This window comes from Hyperolius riggenbachi, chromosome 4 (genome assembly GCF_040937935.1).
Source record: "Hyperolius riggenbachi isolate aHypRig1 chromosome 4, aHypRig1.pri, whole genome shotgun sequence".
Taxonomy (NCBI): domain Eukaryota; kingdom Metazoa; phylum Chordata; class Amphibia; order Anura; family Hyperoliidae; genus Hyperolius; species Hyperolius riggenbachi.
The window spans coordinates 376316067-376334453 of NC_090649.1; the positions used below are offsets into that span (position 1 = coordinate 376316067).

At 44.2% G+C, this 18387-nt stretch overlaps 2 protein-coding genes across 3 annotated transcripts in view; one reads left to right on the top strand and one right to left on the bottom strand.

The window, feature by feature from the left end:
* The window catches only part of TTLL2 (tubulin tyrosine ligase like 2), a 688842-nt gene that overhangs the window by 520059 nt on the left and 150396 nt on the right, over positions 1 to 18387 (top strand). The window lies entirely within an intron of this gene.
* The window catches only part of SPAST (spastin), a 68046-nt gene continuing 58136 nt past the window's right edge, over positions 8478 to 18387 (bottom strand). For both annotated transcript variants that reach the window (XM_068232054.1, XM_068232053.1), the window contains 5 exons: positions 16374 to 16416; positions 13088 to 13167; positions 12879 to 12949; positions 10687 to 10727; positions 8478 to 9220 (listed from right to left, as the gene is read on the bottom strand). In XM_068232054.1, the coding sequence (XP_068088155.1) occupies positions 9098 to 9220; positions 10687 to 10727; positions 12879 to 12949; positions 13088 to 13167; positions 16374 to 16416 (358 nt within the window). In that variant the 3' untranslated portion in view covers positions 8478 to 9097. The remainder of the gene's footprint in view (positions 9221 to 10686; positions 10728 to 12878; positions 12950 to 13087; positions 13168 to 16373; positions 16417 to 18387) is intronic.

Sequence of the window (18387 nt, forward strand, 5' to 3'; positions counted from 1 at the left end):
CGTGAAGAACACATTAAATGTGAACTAACCCATTGATTAACATAAGTTTTTCAGTGCAGAAAACGTGTACGAAAACTGTCAAGTGTGTTTGCTGCCTCACTCATTGCATAATGGTGTTCCTTTCCTATTGTTTATAGGGCATTCCTTAAGCCAAATACGTTTTTGTTTTAATACTCTAATTCCCTATAAACTAAACAAGCCACCCCCACAGGTTTTCAGAGAGCCAAGGCATTTTTAGACAGTAGCAAGGGCTCATGGGAGCTCAGTCTGGGCAGTCGGAGGTCGAGGTATTACTAAATTCAGAGGGGAGGAGGAGGGATTAGGTTTTTTTTTCACAGGCTGAGTGCTCAAGATGCAGATAAGCCTGCCTCTGTGTATCGTTTACAAACAACATGGCTGCCGTCATTGTATCACAGGAAGAAATCATATTCTATTGAAGCTGTTTGCAGCTAGATTTGCTGTGTAAATCATCTAAACTTTACATAAGATATATAGACAAGTTATTGGTTATAGTTCGTTTTTCATCTCGGATCCGCTTTAAGCATTAGGGAGGTAGGAGGAAGGGTAAGACTGTACTTCAAAGAGAGAAGATAAGCGACTTCACACAAAGGCTGGATAACTGCAGTAAAAAGGGAGCAGGAAGAGTAGCTTCTTAAACATGCAGCCCTTTCAGCTATTTGAAAGCAGGGGCTGCACGGATACCTTTAAGAAAACATTTTAGTAATGTTAGTATTATTATTATTTATTGTATTTATAAAGCGCCAACATATTACGCAGCGCTGCACAATAGATAAATGGGTTAACATACAGGTAGAACATACGGAAACTCACAACAAAACAAGATCATGCAAATGATTTGATAACAATACAGTGTCATAGGTCAAAATAGAGACTGTTCGAGTCTACAAGAGGGGTGGTTGTGAGTAAGATTGCATAATCAAGCTGGATACATTAGGGAGGAGGGCCCTGCCAGAGCCTTACAACCTAAAGGGTGGGGTGGAGACAATAGGTGCATCTTTTGAGAGGGTGTCTAACAGAACATATTATGGTGCTGGTGTAGGGGGGTATGCGAGCGTGAAGAGGTGTCTTGAGAGCTTGTTTGAGGGTATTAAAGGTGGGGGCGAGTCTGACGGCTGGTGGGAGTGAGTTCCAGAGAGTAGGGGCAGCCCTGGTGAAGTCCTGCAATCGTGCATGTGACTGAGCTATGCGTGGTGCGACTAGGCGCAGGTCATTGGAGGATCGGAGGGGGCGGGCTGGTATGTGCCTGTGGACCAGATCAGAGATGTAGGTCAGGCAGGGCTTGTGCACTGATTTGTAGGCCAAGCACAGGATTTTGAAATTGATCCTAAAGCTGATGGGGAGCCAGTGTAGTGCTTTACAGAGCGGAGTTGTAGAGGCGCTGCGGTGAGAAGAATTTATCAGTCTGGCTGCCGCATTCATTACCAATTGAAGTGGGGCAGTATGGTTAGAGGGGAGGCCAGACAAAAGTGAATTGCACTAGTCTAGGCGGGAGAGGACAAGGGCGTGGATAAGGAGTTTAGTGGTGTCAGGGGACAGGTAGGAGCGGATCTTGGAGATGTTGCGGATGTGGAAGTTGCAGGATCTGGCAATACCTTGGATGTAGGCTGTAAAGGAAAGTTCAGAGTCCAGAGTAACGCCTAGACAGCGAGCTTGGGAGGTAGGGCGGATGGTAGTATTTTCGATAGTGACGTGCAGATCTGGGAGGGGTGCAGCTGTGCGGGGTGGGAATATTACAAGCTCAGTCTTGTCCAAATTAAGCTTCAGGTACCTGGCAGCCATCCAGGAGGAAATGGATGTGAGGCAGGCAGAGACTTTGTCCATGGTAGAGGAGGAGAGATCTGGGGTGTGGAGATATATCTGGGTGTCATCGGCATACGGGTGGTAATTGAAACCCATGGAGGAGATGATTTTGCCAATTGAGGCAGCATAGAGTGAGAACAGTAGTGGTCCTAGGACGGAACCTTGAGGAACACCAACTGAGAGGGGTGTAGGAGTGGATGAGGAGCCATTGAAAAATGTTGTGAAGGAGCGGTTGGAGAGGTGGGAGATCCAGGCTAAGGCTAGGTCCTGAATGCCCATTAGCTGCAGGGAGTGGAGGAGGAGGGAGTGGTCGACCGTGTCAAATGCCGAGGAGAGGTCCAGGAGGAGAAGGATGGAGTATTTACCTTCGGCTTTGGCAAGGTCGTTTACCACTTTGGTGAGGGCTGTTTCTGTAGAATGGGCTGTGCGAAAACCAGCTTGCAGCGGATCGAGAAGGGAGTTGGAGTTAAAGAAGTTGGTCAGGCGTTGGTGGGCCAGTCGTTCAAGAATTTTTGAGGCAAAAGGGAGGAGAGAGATTGGGCGGTAGTTGGATGGCAGAGCAGGGTAAAGTGAAGATTTCTTTAGCAGGGGAAGCACAGTGGCCTGTTTGAATATGGAGGGGAAGATGCCAGTGGAGAAGGAGAGGTTGAAGAGGTGGGTGAGGACAGGGGCCAGATCAGAAAAATGTGGGCGCAGAGAATCAGATGGGACTGGATCTAGGGGGCAGGAAGTGGCAGGTGAAGTTGCCAGCAGCTGGTAGACTTCCTCCACCGTGACAGGATTGAAGGAGGTAAGGGATGAGAAAGAGGCAGGAGTCGAATGTGGTGGGGAGGCGGGGGCGATAGAGTGGAGGATAGAAATATACCTCCGGATGGTTGTAATTTTGTTGATAAAGTAGTTAGATAGGTCAATGGCTGAGGGGGTGAAGGTTGGGGGGAGGTGTGGGGTTAAGTAGAGCATTGAAGGTGGCAAAAAGACGACGTGGGTTGGAGGCTTGGGTAGCGATCCAGCGAGTGAAGTATATCTGTTTGCCAGCAGCGAGGGCAGTATGGTACGTCTGCAACTTGGTCTTGTATCCTAGGAAATCATTGTTTTCCTCCATTTGCGTTCTGCAGCTCGTGTCTCATTTTGTCGTTTTTTTGTGAGGGCAGTGTGCCAAGGTTGGGGGTTGGGGCGACTGTTGGTACGAAATGTCAGGGGAGCAGCATGGTCTAAGGCTGCGGAGAGGTTACTGTTGTATTGAGCTGCCGCTTTGTTGGGGCAGTTTAGGCTGGGGAGGGAGGAGAGAGAGTGGAGGGGTGTGGCTAGTACATTGGGGTCAAGGTTGCGCAGATCTCTCTGCCAACAACCAGTTTGGGGAGGGGGACAGGGGGTGCTGGATGAAGTGAGGGTGAAGGTGATGAGGTGGTGGTCGGAGATGGAGAATGGTGTAATGTCCAGGTTTGTAAGTGCGATGGCTTTGGAGAAAATTAGGTCCAAAGTATTACCAGCACTGTGGGTTGTGGCGTTCGTATGCTGAGTGAGGCCAAGGGAGTTGGTGAGTGGCAGCAGAGGTGGTAGGCTCATCAAATGGAATGTTAAAGTCTCCGAGGATGATTGTTGGGAGGTTCGGAGGACAGGATATGTGGGAGCCAGGAGGCAAGGTTTTCTAGGATGTGCGATATTGTACTGGAGGGGGGGGGGCGGTATAGGACTGCAATAATGGCTGGGAGGGGATGGTAAAGGCGGATAACATGGGCCTCAAAAGGAGGTAAAGTAAAGAGAAGGGGGAGGGGTAAGGACACGGAAGGTGCAGGAAGAGGAGAGGAGTAGGCCCACCCCTCCCCCAGGCCTGTTATCTGGTCTTGGGGTATGGCTGAGGTGTAGACCCTGTAGGATAGGGCTGCAGCTGCAGGCAGGTCAGAGGGGGTGAGCCAGGTCTCAGTAAGGGCAAGAAAGGTGAGGGTTTTTGAGATTAAGAGGTCATGGATAGTTGTAAGCTTGTTGCGGATAGATCTGGCATTCCAGAGAGCGCCGGATAGAGGAAGAGATTGTCTGAGTATGGGGCGGATGGGAATGAGATTGGGGCGAGAATGTTCGTGGGTATGGGGAAGGTGGGAGGTGCGGCGGGGAGAAGGGCTTGGTGGGTGAATTTGGTTGTGGTGGGTGAGGGGGGGGGGGGGGGGGGAAGTATGAGGAGGGGAATGGGGGGGCTGGGAGACCGGAGTGGGCCTGGGGTTATGATGTGTGGTGAGCAGTGGACAAGGGACCAGGGGGAGGAGCAGATGAAGCCAGAACATGAGGCACCAATAGGGCGGGTGATCAAGGGAAAGAGGAGGAGTTATGAGGGGGTACACATAATAATGTGTTGGGGATACATACTGTTGCACTGGGAGTGGTGGTGAAAATAGGTAGGGAAAATGGTGTAGCAGAGGTTGGAGGATACTTGGTGGTGGGCTTAACTAGGGCAATGGAGCAGCGTTTAGTCGTTTATCAGTGCAGTTTGTTTTTATTTGGTGGGGTGGCTTGTACGCTGTGCAGTTCAGATTCAAAGGCAGAGATGATCTAGTTAGACAGCAATAGTGTGCAGCAATACAAGTAAGTTACAACAAAGTTAATGTTACCTTGATGTGGTGCTTATTTCTGCTGAATTACTGGTGAATTTTGGTAAATTCTTTTTTTGCCCTTTGAAAGCTGCCCTTAGAAAGCGAACCTAATTGTCACTTCTCCTTATATACACATAGCTATAACAATGTGTAATCAGGAAGGAAGGCCTAGTCAGCTGGCAGACAATATGCAAATTAAGTAATAGGGGTGGTCTTATTTCCTGCAGCTTCAAACAGATCCGTATGTGATACAGGCTTTGATGCAAATTGCGGACCAGCCACCAGAAAGCAAAGTGTGAACAAACAAAGCCAGAATTCAATAGCATTACTGTCTGTAATGTAACTCAGGTGCTAACACTATTACAGAGGAAGATCAAGAAAGCAAAAAGTGAAAAAAATACAAAAGATGGAAGAGATCAGACATGCACAGCAGATGCAGGATGAAATTAAGCGTTTGCTTGCAGATATTTCAGAGCAGTTCAGATTCAAACATGGAAGAGATCAGACATACACAGTATGTTAGTAATGTAATTAGAACATCTGAGTTCGATGCACTGAGAAAAGTCTCCTTCCTTCCTGTCCCAGCTACAGGGTCAATGAGGAAATATCCAAAGAAGACGACCCAGCATAAAACCCAAGAGCTTCAAAATGTTTTACTCTATCCAAAATTAAAAGAAAAATGTAACTAATGTTACACTCTGTGTGCATAACCAGACAGCAAGTTTAGTTTGACAGACCTGCACAGGTTTTATAATATGGCATGTAGACCATTTCAAAAACAAAGAAAATCTGCCAAATGAACCATTTCCCCACCACAGGTAATTTCCCCTTAAAAACCAAAGCAATTTTCACACATCACACTCCTCCCATTCATTTGCCAATAACTTTAATCGCTACTTATCACATCAAAATGATCTATATTGTTTTTTTGCCATAAAGTAGGCTCTTTGGGCGATATTTTGCTACAAAATTATTTTATTTTACTGTATATGCATTCTAAAAGGTAATAAGGGAAAAAAATAAAAAATAACATTTCTCAGGTTTTAGTTCTAAAACAAAAAGATAGATAAATCCCACACGTTTTGACATTTGCCCTGGTTATTACAACATCTAAATTATGTAATTATGTTTCTAGTACAATGTATGGCGACTATTTTATTTGGAAATTAAGGTGTATTTTACCGCTTTAGGTTCCTTTACACTTTATCAATTACAAGCCCTAATTAGCAAAAATAATAGTGATATACCCTAATGACATGCTGAGTCCCTACGGTAACAATTTTTGGATTTTTTTTTTACCCATCACCTTTTTTGGGGGGGGGGGGGGAGGAATAAGGGGTTAAAACTAGAGTGTGTGTTTTTTTACTTTTTGGCCAATAGATGGCTCCACACTATCTTGTGTACTGATCAGGAAGTAGTGTAAACCTCTGTTTTTACTTTCACATTGTAAATGACCACAGGCATCTCATTGATGCAGGTGCTCATTTACTACAAGCACTTTGTTGGCTTTGGGAACATATGTTCCCAACATCACTACCTTGCCATGGTGGGGGGGCGGGTGCATGCACGTGGGCTAGATCCCTAGTGCTGAAGTTAAGTCTGCAAGGGCGTAGATACACAATACAGAGGTGCTGTACGCACACAAACAATCTGAAGTCTGCAATACACATATAATTCACTTCTGCTGTATTTGTTCACTGCTGCTTTGCAACTTGTTTGTTTAGCCAAATCAAAACAGTTATCAGTAGCTGAACAGCTTTGCTGGCTCTCTCCCCATACATTAACACAGAGGCTTAACCTTTTCAGTCCCTTCTGGGAAGTGTAACCAAGTAAAAAGCTCCAGGTTTCTTTTAGGATTTCCATAAAATTCTAATGAAGCTTTTTTCCCCCATAAGGGTCATCATGGTGTGGCTAATATTTTAGAGCCAAGGGAAAGTTCGGAGTTAATTTCCAATTTAAGCTACAAATGTAAGTGGACAACGCTGAAGAAAACGCAACAGTGGGAGACCTGGTAATTAACCAATGCTAGCTGGAGGAAAAGTAACATATAGAATTCTAGGAGCTCTGAAAGCTAACACTGGATGTTGGGTTTGACAAAACACAAAAACTCTAGGAACCAATTCATCTTTTTCCTTCTCAGCACTCTAACAACTGACCATAAAGCATTGGACAATAAAAAATAAGGTTTTTTTTAATCACACAAGGATAAAGGAAGCTGCTTCTATTCCATTAGGCAACAAAACTGGTTCAACACAAATGAGATGTTGAAATACCACCTGTCTGCAAAAAATGTACAACTGTTTTATATTACACCATCAGAACTTTCTCTTGGGCTTTCTTGTGAGAATAATGAGGATATTCCAGCATCCGGGGCTTGGAGGAGAGGACTGCAAACAATAGAAGGTTAACTTTTAGACAAAGTAATGTTTTACCCCACCTGTCTTGCCACAGAGTGAGGACTGGACTCAAACCATACGATAACCCCCATGACATTAAAACAATATGATTAGTTACCAGTGATTAATAAACAAAAGCAATGAACCAAAGGATAGATTTGTAATAGTTTTTTGAATTATATTTCAAAAAGTACATATTTTTTTGAGTAATGCCACAAAAATTACTTAAAACTGTTTTAAGATCCCTATGACTTTAAAGTGTACCAGAGACGAGAAGCTTTTCAGGTACCATACTTACCAGGGGCTTCCTTATGCCCCCTTAGGGCTGCTTGTCCCTTGCCATCTCACCGGGTGGCTCCTGTCACTTGTCATTTAGCCTGAATGCCTGGTCGAGTCGCGCATGAGTGGCCCAGCCAGGTATGCACCCGTTGTGCCTCCTGTCCCTGGGAGCGTTCTGATGCGCGCACACACAGAATGCTTCCAGCCGAAGAAGCGAGACTGGGAGTGCACCTGGCTGGGCATATGTGACAAAGCGCGACCCAGTCAGGCTTTCGGGCTGAATGAAAAGTGACAGGAGCCACCCAGGGAGACTGCAAGGAACGAGCGGCCCTAAGGGGGCATAAGGAAGCTCTTGGTAAGTATGAAACCTGAGACTCTTCTCGTCTCTGGTTCCTTTTAATTAACTGTCCATTTTTAAAGCAAAACTACAGTCAAAATGTCTCCTCCGTTCCAACAGATTAGATCTGTTCTGAAGCCTGGTAAACACTATATGGAACTTGGTAGAGTTATTCAGAGCTATCTCAGCCGAGCACATCTTTCCCCCTTACTTCACCCACCGCAATAATCTCCATTGTGCTCTGCACAGTTGTACTTCCTGCCACCTCCACCAGCAGTACATGCTGCTATGGTATAGCCAAGCAAAATGTCTGCTTGATCCCCACGGTGTGGCACAGATGGACTGAGCTTGATCCTCACCGGCAATACAAAAAGGTGAACACACACATTCACAAGAGCTTGCAAGGACTAGGACTTGATACCTTGGGAGACAGTTCAGGGCTAAGTGGTAAACCGATGCATTTGTGAGGTTGTTCTTTTGCTATGGAGGAGAAGAAGGGATGACGTCACAACAAACATAAAAGCTTTCAGCAGGTGGGGTAACGAAGGAGAACAATGTGCTTGGCCAAGACAAATGGATCTCTCGGTGATTCATCAGAGTGGCTGTACACACACATTAGGTTCTTGGCAGAGATTAACCCAATTAATAATTTTCACACAAAATACATTACTTTTGGGTCAAAGGGAGATTGGATAACTGTGTAGTCAATAAGGATTTGGGAACGTTTTTAATGTTAGACTGTAGTTCTGCTTTAAGCAAAATGTATTTTATTTTAAAACTTATGAAACTTGCAACGGCCAGTGGATAAGCGAAATACTACCATTACAGGTGTAAACAAGAGTTTAAGAAAAAAAAAATCATTTTTGTTGACAGGCAAAGCTGAACTTAAGACACATCAGAAAAACTGACTACAATCATCTAAAATTATTCAGTGAACAAATCATGCATGATTTTCATGACAAGAATTCCCGTAAGGTACCCCACAATCAGGATCTGGTTAAACATTCACAGGAGAGAAAGCTTCAACAGCTGAAGGACATATTAAAGCAAACCAGCTGCTTCACATTGTATTCATGTGCTTTTATTTTTTTTTTTTTACCTGTGGTGCGACATTGCTTTCTTTGGCACATAAAGTCAGTGACTGCCACTTTTGCAAAGCGCACTTCTCCTTAGCCTTCTAGTCCCCATAAATGGATACAAACGTACAAATACAGTTAGTAAACGACAAGGAAGCGGACACTGTACTAAGTTATTAAAAAGATGGGCAGGCACAAAGAAGATGGAACTTGAACTCAAGGCACAGGTCTTCCTACACCCAACATTCCATTTCCGCACTTGAGCTCATGATTCAGCTCAATCAGAAATTTGCCTCTACCTCATTGAACAGCGCAGAGCCAGAGAAGACTTCCACCTCCATCAGCTGATTCCAACTACAGGGAGCCCCAGTCTGAGTAAAAGTGAAACTTAAAGGTATAACCTTTTGTTAATACTCCATTTCAATAAGTTAACTTTTTTAATTTCCTTATTAAGGTTCTAAAGATTTAGTGCACACATCTGAGGTCCAGGTTTGTTCTTCCTGTTCCATTTTTAAAATTAACATCCCTTCACAGGCTTCCAAAAATGTATCTCCTCTTCAGTAAGTTGGTTTGAGAGCCCAATAAAGAGACAAGTCTTAGCTTTCAAACTGTGGTGTCACCAAATTCTTTATTCCACCGAACGTAAGCGTCCAGCGTTGAAGCACTGACACTGCATTTTATCTTTTTCAGAGAACTCAAAAAATCTGCATATTTGATATTCCGCATCTGATCAATGGAAACAAAATAAACACTGTAAGCCACTGCATTTTCATAAGTATTTTATAAATATTACACACATTATAACCTGTGTCTTCTTACTTGCTAGTTGAGTGTGGGAAGAAAAATTAAACAAAGCAGGCTTTTTTTTCTCTACAATGAGTAAAATCTACCACAACAACGAGCAGAATCTACCCTGGGCTGAACCTAACAGCCCAGAGGCATATACTTTACTTGATTCCACACTGGCCCAGTTGCTATGTTTTCCTCCTTTCTTCCTGGTGGGGAGAAGCACACACCGCAGCGATAGCAGGGCACCTCTTCCCTCCTGGCAGGCAAGGAAGTACTGACGTGATGTAACATGCCTGCTACAACAGGAACAGCGCCGATGTGGCCGACTGTGTCTCACCACCAGGAAGAAAGGGGAGGTGGAGGAAACTATGGCAACCGGCCCAGCGTGGAATTAGGTAAAGTATATGCCTCCCTGCCACTCACCAGCACCACAACTTAAGTCACTGCACACCACAGCACCCAGCAGCCCCACAAAAGTGCATTTATGAAGGGGAGACAGACCCGGGGGGGGGGGGGGGGGGACTCAAGCTATGGACTCAAGAGGACCTGGGGCAACTGTCCCTGTGTCTCCATTGATGCGCCATCCTGGATCTAGGCTGTGTGCATTTATTTGACCCTTTCAGGTTTTTTGCTGATAAGGAGATAGAATAATGTACCACAGCGGTCATTGTCCATTTATGCATTTCATTCATGGGGCCCACTAGAAATCGCAAACACAATAGCCTAGTACTTTTTATAGTGAATTTAAAAGCGTTTTAGGGAGCAATTTCTGAGGATTTCACTGTGCGCTTGAACTTAACGCTAGCAATTTGAATAGCAAATTCTTTTTTTGTGGCTCTAAGTAAAAAAAAAAAAAATGTAACGTGGAAGTAACCGCTATAGTGGGAGAAGTAAATAAAAAAGGGGCAATGCACATTGCATAAAAGGCCAACAATAAACAGATTCAAATTTTTATCACCAATGTGGTCAAATAGATTCAAACTAAATATTTATGCAGTAAATATGTCACAAAATGTTCACAGTTGACGAATGCTTGCCTTGTTGCATTGTACAGCCTTTGCACTATACCTACCGAATGTAGATTCATAAGGATCAGGAATTGTTACACTGATTGCACAGTGTTTTGCTGGATGTATATTTCCACAGTGGATTATACTTGGACGCTGAATTTTTTTTTAGTTTTTAATATTTTTGTGACAGTAAAGATATATTCATATTTGGACACTGATGGTTTGGTGCGGTGTCATGACTTTTCTCCAAGGTAAACCATTTTGTAAACTAAATTTGACTCCTAGTTCTCATAAGGAAAAATAATCTGTTCAGTTTATTTTTAGAAAGTACCCCGTGTAGGAAAAATACCAATTCAGGTCATGCTGTAATGTCCTTAACATCAGTATACTTACTTCACTTGCTGACATATTTTTCACTTGCTCTGGTTTCAGTTCTGTAACAGAAATGTACAGAAATAAATGATAAGCAATATGGAAGTGAACACTGCTGCTGGAGAACTACGAATATCTTGAAATTGTGAATTAAAAAAATAAATACAACTGAATGAGGGTGAAAAGGATGTAGTTAAATGTGTAATTTGCATGAGGGCATTTCTCATCGTTAATCTTTAATACTCGCAAAATTGATAACAAAGAATAAGCAAGCAGATCAGATATCCGTATTACACTGGACACACGCTTGTTGCCAATGTACAACTGGGTAAACGCGCAGTGATGGGGACTTAATCAGTTGGGCAACAGTTTGGGCCGAGTTCTATGTCCCAACTTCCGAAAGAGAAGGGGGCCCTCCGGCGAAAAAAAATTGCACACAAAAAGCAAAAGCAATTACAGTGGTCTCGGAGTACAAAAATATATTTTCATGGTCACCTTGGCAGTGATTGACATAAAAAAGTTGCAATTAAAGTGTAACCAAGATGGGGAAGGAGGAAAAAAATACATACCTGGGGCTTCCTCCAGCCCCCTCCAGGCAGATTGCACCCTCGCCCTCCTCTGGGGTCTCCTGTGATCTTCCCCAATCAGCACCGGCAAATCGTCCAGTTGGCAGTGAACTCCTACTCATGGGATATTGCACACAGGGGAAAGCCCCCACCGGATGCCTGTACCAAGAGCGGTTGTATGTACATACATAGCATTAGACAACACCAAAGCCAAATCTACATTCACACGCAGGCAATTAAAGCAGCCATTAAATCACTGTAGTAATTGGAAGGTTGGCAGCTGGGCTTATAAATGTAATGGCAGTTAGAAATCTTGACAGATGGAGGGCACCAAGAAAAGAGTAAGATCCCTGTAAGGAGACTAGCATGCATCATTTGCTTATTTTTTTTTATCTGAAACACGCCATTCACTTTGAACTCCATGGGAGAAAAAACTGTCAGATGAACGCCTCGCCTCTACATCATTTATAAACCAAAGGGAAACAGAAAAGAAAACTGACCAGTATATACAACCAGGGAATTTTCCATACTGGATTCCATAATTAAAGTGGACCCAAATTAAAAATACAAGATTTCAGAAATAAAATCTGTATTCTAAATTATAATGATAAATAGCAGCTTTTTTTTCAGCTGCATGATGACAAATATAAAATATTTTACATTTATTGGAGAAACCTCTCCCTTCCTTTCATATTGCCGGGATTTTTCTGACAAACTGGTGGAGGAGATAAAAACAAAACACAGGCTGCTACTGATGATGTCACAGGGGAGGTGATCTCAGCTTGTGTGAGATTTCACATAGACAATGCCCCTGTGAGGGAGGGCAGCTGATGACAAACACACCCCTGATCTAAAACCTCCTACTAAGCTCAGAAGTAATGGCTGCCACCTGTATAACCCTAGTTCTGAAAAGAGAAGGGTGAAAGCATACACTGAAATGCTCATACCGGTAGGCTTAAAGGGAAGGTTCAGGGACTGTTAAAAAAATAAAATAATAATCCGCATCCACTTACCTGGGGCTTCTTCCAGCCCGTGGCAGGCGGTGCCCTCGGCGCCGCTCCGCAGGCTCCCGGTGGTCTCCGGTGGCCGACCCCACCTGGCCAGGCCGGAGGCCAGGCTTCTTCTGCGTTCCACAATGCGCCTCATGGCGGCGCGCTGACGTCATCGGACGTCCTCCGGGCTTTACTGCGCAGGCTCAGAACTACTGAGCCTGCGCAGTACAGCCCGGAGGACGTCCGATGACGTCAGCGCGCCGCCGTGAGGCGCACTTTGGAACGCAGAAGAAGCCCGACCTGGCCGCCGGCCTGGCCAGGTCGGGTCGGCCACCGGGAGCCTGCGGAGCGGCGCCGAGGGCACCTCCTGCCTGCCACAGGCTGGAGGAAGCCCCAGGTATGTGGATGCGGATTTTTTTTTTATCCCTCCCTGAACCTTCCCTTTAAAGGAGTGTTTATTTATCTTTGTATGTGTCAGAGTGGTGCAACTAAATATTTTGAATTAAAAAAAGGTTTGGTTTGGGTCCACTTTAAATAATTTATTCAAATTTCCATAGACCTTTGTAACTCAAAGCATGTAAAGTTGAAAGCAACATTAAAACTTGCAGACAAATTTGTCACATGACCCTTGTGGAAGAATCCTGTAGACACTCACCTCTTATAGGGCCAAGTGCAGCGTCTTTTGCCAGGGCAGTTATATCGCTTCCAGAATATCCTTCCGTCAGCCTTTACAATGCATTCAGAGCAATAATATATTAGATTTACTTGATAAAGACTCTACAAACAGCTCTGTCAATATACTGTATACATACACACCTTTTCAATACAGTCTATTAAGTGCAAGTAGAACACATTTACACATACCTGGCCAGTTGAGCCAATTCTTTTTGTGTCAGAGGGTTCCCTTGCTTGCTTAGAAGGTTTTGTAAAAGCAATAACCTAGTCTGTTCAGAAAAAAAAAGTTCAAAGTGATTTAAAATAGCTCGACTCCCAGAAAATTCTGAATTTATTCCCAGAAAATTATAGAAAACACAAGCTCTGCTTAGAACATACAAGTTTTCCTGTGCCCTCATTACACCTTTCTCTTATCTCATTACCTCTTTCTCTGCATATCTGACACTTTCCTACCCTTGATATGTTTAAATGGAAGCTTAAAGGTGCGTACACACGCACTACTATAGAGGACGGGTCAGTCAGACCCTCCTGCTGGGCGGGCGTTCTCCCAACAGTAGTGCGTGTGTACTGTACAGTCTGTCAGACACTGATGAGGCTGTTTCTGAACGATCCGCTCAGAAACAGCCTCATCAGTCTGCAGACAGACGGTACACATGCACTACTGTCGAGAGAACGCCCGTCCAGCAGGAGGGTCTGACAGACCAGTTCTCTATAGTAGTGCGTGTGTACGCACCTTAAAGAGGAACTCCAGTGAAAATGTAATAAAAAAAAGTGCTTCATTTTTACAATAATTATGTATAAATGATTTAGTCAGTGTTTGCCCATTGTAAAATCTTTTAAATCCCGGATTTATATTCTGACATTTACCACATGGTGACATTTTTACTGCTGGCAAGTAATGTAGCTGCTGTATGCTGTTTTGGCAGTTGGAAACAGCTATTTCCCACAATGCAATCAGGTTCACAGACAGGAAACTGCCAGGAGTACCTCGGTACTCAGAGCTTCTTGTGGGAGGGGTTTCGCCACAATATCAGTCATACAGTGCCCCCTGATGGTCTGTTTGTGAAAATAAATAGATTTCTCATGTAAAAGGGGGCATCAGCTACTGATTGGGTTTAAGTTAAATTCTTGGTCGGAGTTTCTCTTTAAGTCTCCACCATTTAGGCAAGCAAACAAACTGACATAAGTGTTAACCAGCTACCGGTCCACCACACAGTCATTCTTCAGTTGTTGTTGAAGCACACACTACCACTTTGTATTAAGCTTACGGAGACCTCTTTAGCTGTATGATTGTTCTTAACCCAAATCCATTCTTAAGTCATAACACTGTGCCACCTCTGTCCCCTGTACCTCTTCTGTGCCCCCTCGTGCCTACTTTGTTCCCCTGTGCCTTCATTATCTCCCTCTTTATGGATTTTTCCTTTTAAAATAATACCGGTTGCCTGCCTCTCCTGCTGATTGTGTGTCTCGAATACGTTTAGCCACAGCCCCTCAACAAGCATGCAGATCAGGTGTTTCTGTCTGAAGTCAGACTGGATTAGCTGCATGCTTGTTTCAGGTGTGTGATTCAATTACTACAGTAGTAGCTAAAGAGGCGCTTGACAGAGGCGCTATTCGTGACCTTGAGACCATACTGTGTACTCCTATCTGTTTATTGCCTGAGGAAGCGGGAACATACCCGTGAAACTCGTTGCACTGTTTGTTTTGGAGGATATTAATTAACCTGTTGTCATAAAACTGACGGTATCTTGTCTGCTTCGGGAAGGCGAGTCCACCACCACCTCCTGAGGGATTTTAAGCCTTTTAGAACCTTTTATCCTGCTGGCGCCTCTGTTCACTCTTACATTATCAATATCCACCTCTGGTGGAGGGGTGTTGCCCCTTATTTCCTCATCTACAGAGAGCGACTTTTAATCCTGAGTGAGGACAGGTCTAATCTCCTCACCTGCCTATACAGTGGTTACCTAGGAGGTAACCCACGTTTGTGAGTATATACATTATATACTTTTCATTTCCAACCCTTTGTTTTGCATACTACACTATATTGGGCTCTCGGTATTTCTTTTGTCTCTGTCTGAAGTCAGACTGGATTAGCTGCATGCTTGTTTCAGGTGTGTGATTCAATTACTACTGTAGCTAAAGAGTTCAGCAGGACTGCCAGGCAACTGGTATTGTTTAAAAGGAAACATCCATATCCCTCTCAGTTAAGCTTCCCCAAAAGTTGAATATTATGTGCAGGCGTATGTTTTAAAAACTGCACTCCCAGAACGCTCCCAGCTATGGGAATGCGATCGAGGCTGGGGCCGCCTATGCACGGCAGCCTGCGACAGAGCTCAGTTGACCAGCTTTCAGAGGGGCACAGCAGCACACCGGACCTGAAGGACTACAGGGGCTGGAAGAAACCCCAGGCAAGTTAAAATTAATGTCTTTGGGTCACTAAAGCCTGGTACACACTTTCAATAAGGATTGTCCAATCACGGACCAATTTTACCACTTCAATATAGTATGAGGGTCAAAAGATATTGAATACTATGAGCAGATTGTGTAGGTAAACTCATACTACATGGAGGTGGTAAAATGGGTCACTGATTGGTCAATCATAATTAAAAGTGAGTACCCGGCTTTAAGGGTCCCTTTAAAGAGACACTGAAGTGTCAAAAAAGCATCTTTTTATTTAATAAAAGTGTTTAGCATAATAGCCCTAACTAAACCGCCACATTCCCGATGCTGTAAACTATCTAAATCCCCCCCCCCCCCCAACTCCCCCCTCCCTCTCCCCTGCAAAATCCACAACTTTCTTGGTCGTGGATTTTGCTGCCCTCTATTCTTCCATGTGAGGCAGGGCTATGAGCTGCAGCCCTGCCTCACACGTGTCTGTCAGCAGCGGATCTCCGCCTCTCCCCGCCCCTCTCAGTGAAGGAAGACAGAGGGGCGGGGGGAGAGGCGGCGATCCGGGCTGACAGATGCGTGTGAGGCAGGGCTGCAGCTCATAGCCCTGCCTCACACGGAAGCGCTGCCCGGATTGCCCCACGGGGAGTTTGGGGGGATTTAGTTAGATTAGAGCGGCGGGGATGTGGCGGTTTAGGTAGAGTTATTATGTTAAACACTTTTATTAAATAAAAAATTCGTTTTTTGAGACTTCAGAGTCTCTTTAAGCATAGCTAAAGAGTCAGCATATTATGATTTAGTAAATAAGTTATATGTTTGAGGGAGGTTACATGAAGTGATTAGACTGAAATTTTTCACAGCTAGCGAGGTTCAGAATAAGATACATCATTACATGATCTGCATTATACTTTTGTTTGTATAATACACAATTGTTATATACTATAGAGTTTTGTCCTTGGAACCGCTTTAATGTTTAAAGTTACCGATCCAGTTACTCTGAAGATTAGAACCATAGCATTGATATGCTAGCTATGGAGCACCCTTTGTAGGTTTTGAAAAAATGTGGAATAAAGTAAAACAAACATACCTCTTCATTTGGTAAGGAGACATATACCCTCTTTGTGAATCGTCTGAGGAAAAAAACAAAATCAGAGTTATACATACAAAAATGTAGCCAATAAAAGTTCCAATTCCCAGCATCCCCCCCCCCCTTTACAGCTGCTGGGACCCCGTCGCATTGTTGGGAGTGTGTAAATATTACACTGCTCTGCTGAGCAACTCTGTAACGTTGGGGAAAACCTGTGCATGTGCCCGATTTCACGCACACAAATACGGATCCAGAATCTCAGCCTATTGATATCAAAAGGCCACTTCTGAATTAATGTACATGAAATAATTCTGAAGCATTGCTTCAGAAATCTGGCCAACGCTTCCCAATCCCTATAACTGTACATGGTGCGGCTATATAGATTCAGATGCATAATGGGCATGCACAAGTGCCGGTGTCCATCTCAGAGACAGCTGGACGGTGCTAGTGGAACCCCCCCCCCCCCCCCCCCCATTTTAAAGACTTCAAGAGTTGGAGAGTAAATTTTGTCTTTAAAAGTTAATTCCAGGGAAGAGAAGAAGCTTGCGAGTAGACCTCTTAATGCAAATAGAAGCCAATTCTATTGGAGGACAATATAAGGTTGTGAGCAGAGTGGAGGAGGGTACTGGAGTGGTCCTCTGAGTGAAAAGCCTGGCAAGCAGCAGGGGCAGCAGTTGGGGGGGGGGAGAGAAGAAAGGGGGATGAGGTAAGCAGCAGAGTTCAGTATGGTCTAGTAAAATGCTGGTCTGTCAGCCTTTAGGTCAGAGAGAAGGATGAGACAGTGATTAATCTGGGATAGGATTTTAGTAGTCATGCAGAAGTAGTATGAAATGTTTTGTAAGTTAAGATAACTGGAATTGATTACATTTCTTTCATACACTATACAAGATTAGATACAAATCCTTGGCCATAAGTGGACTGTAATGGTGACTTATGCTTTCCAATGACCACCTTCTAAATTAAAGTAATGAATGGTTTCAGAAGTGACAGATCTAAAAAACCATGCAGCTTCATTCCTACCCATCAAAAACAATTTTTAGGACCTATTCACATCCATATGGCATAAAAGGTGGCTCCTATTGCTTATATTCTTTAACATGGTCCATTCAGTGCATTACTTTGCATTATAAAACAAACACCATGTGCAGTAATTTGCATATTTTTCCTGAAGACTAGAATGAATGGCTTCATAGAAGGAAGCCTTTCACTGTTTCCAGGGACACGCTGAAAGCAACAAGCCATTTACTAGGATTCTAACGTGCAGATGTTAATGGGCTCATACATAACCAGTCAATAACATGTCAGCTGGACAGCAAATCTTGTAGGATGCTTTTCTTTTCATGTCAACAGGGGAACCACCTAATACTAATCACAGCATCCGCTGCTTATAAAACAGCCACCAACATTCAACCAGAAACTCTAAAGTGTATACAGGTAGTCCCAGATTAACGAACGAGATAGGAACTGTGGGTTACTTTGTAGCCTGAATCAGTTTTTAAGTCGGAATGCTGTTCCACTTCTGTCCCCTGTGCCTCCTCTGCCCTCCATTGCCTTCAATGTCCTCTTTCTTGTCACCTCTGCCCCCCTGTGCCCTTTTTTGCCTCCAGTGTCCCCCTGTGCCACCGCTGTTCCCATGTTCCCTCCTTTGCCTCCAGAGTCTTACCCTTTGTCCCTCTGTTTGCCTCTTTCTATGCTCCTTTTGTGCCTCCTTGTATTCCCCTTGTGCCTTGTGTTCCTGTGCCTTATTGTATCGCCCTTTGTGCTTTTGGTCCCCCTGTGCCTTATTGTACCAACCTGTGCACTGAGCTCATGTGCCTCCTTCATATCCCTGTGACTTATTGCCTTGTCCCCTGCCTCCTGCTGCCCCCATTCTGTGCACCGCGATCCCAGAGTATTGTGTAGGTGTAAACTACACACCTCCCTGGAGTCCACTGCCGTGTGACATTTCTCTCTGACCCACTACAGTGAAAGAAGTAAGCAGTTAAAATCTGTCAAGTTTGGGGGATGTGGGGAT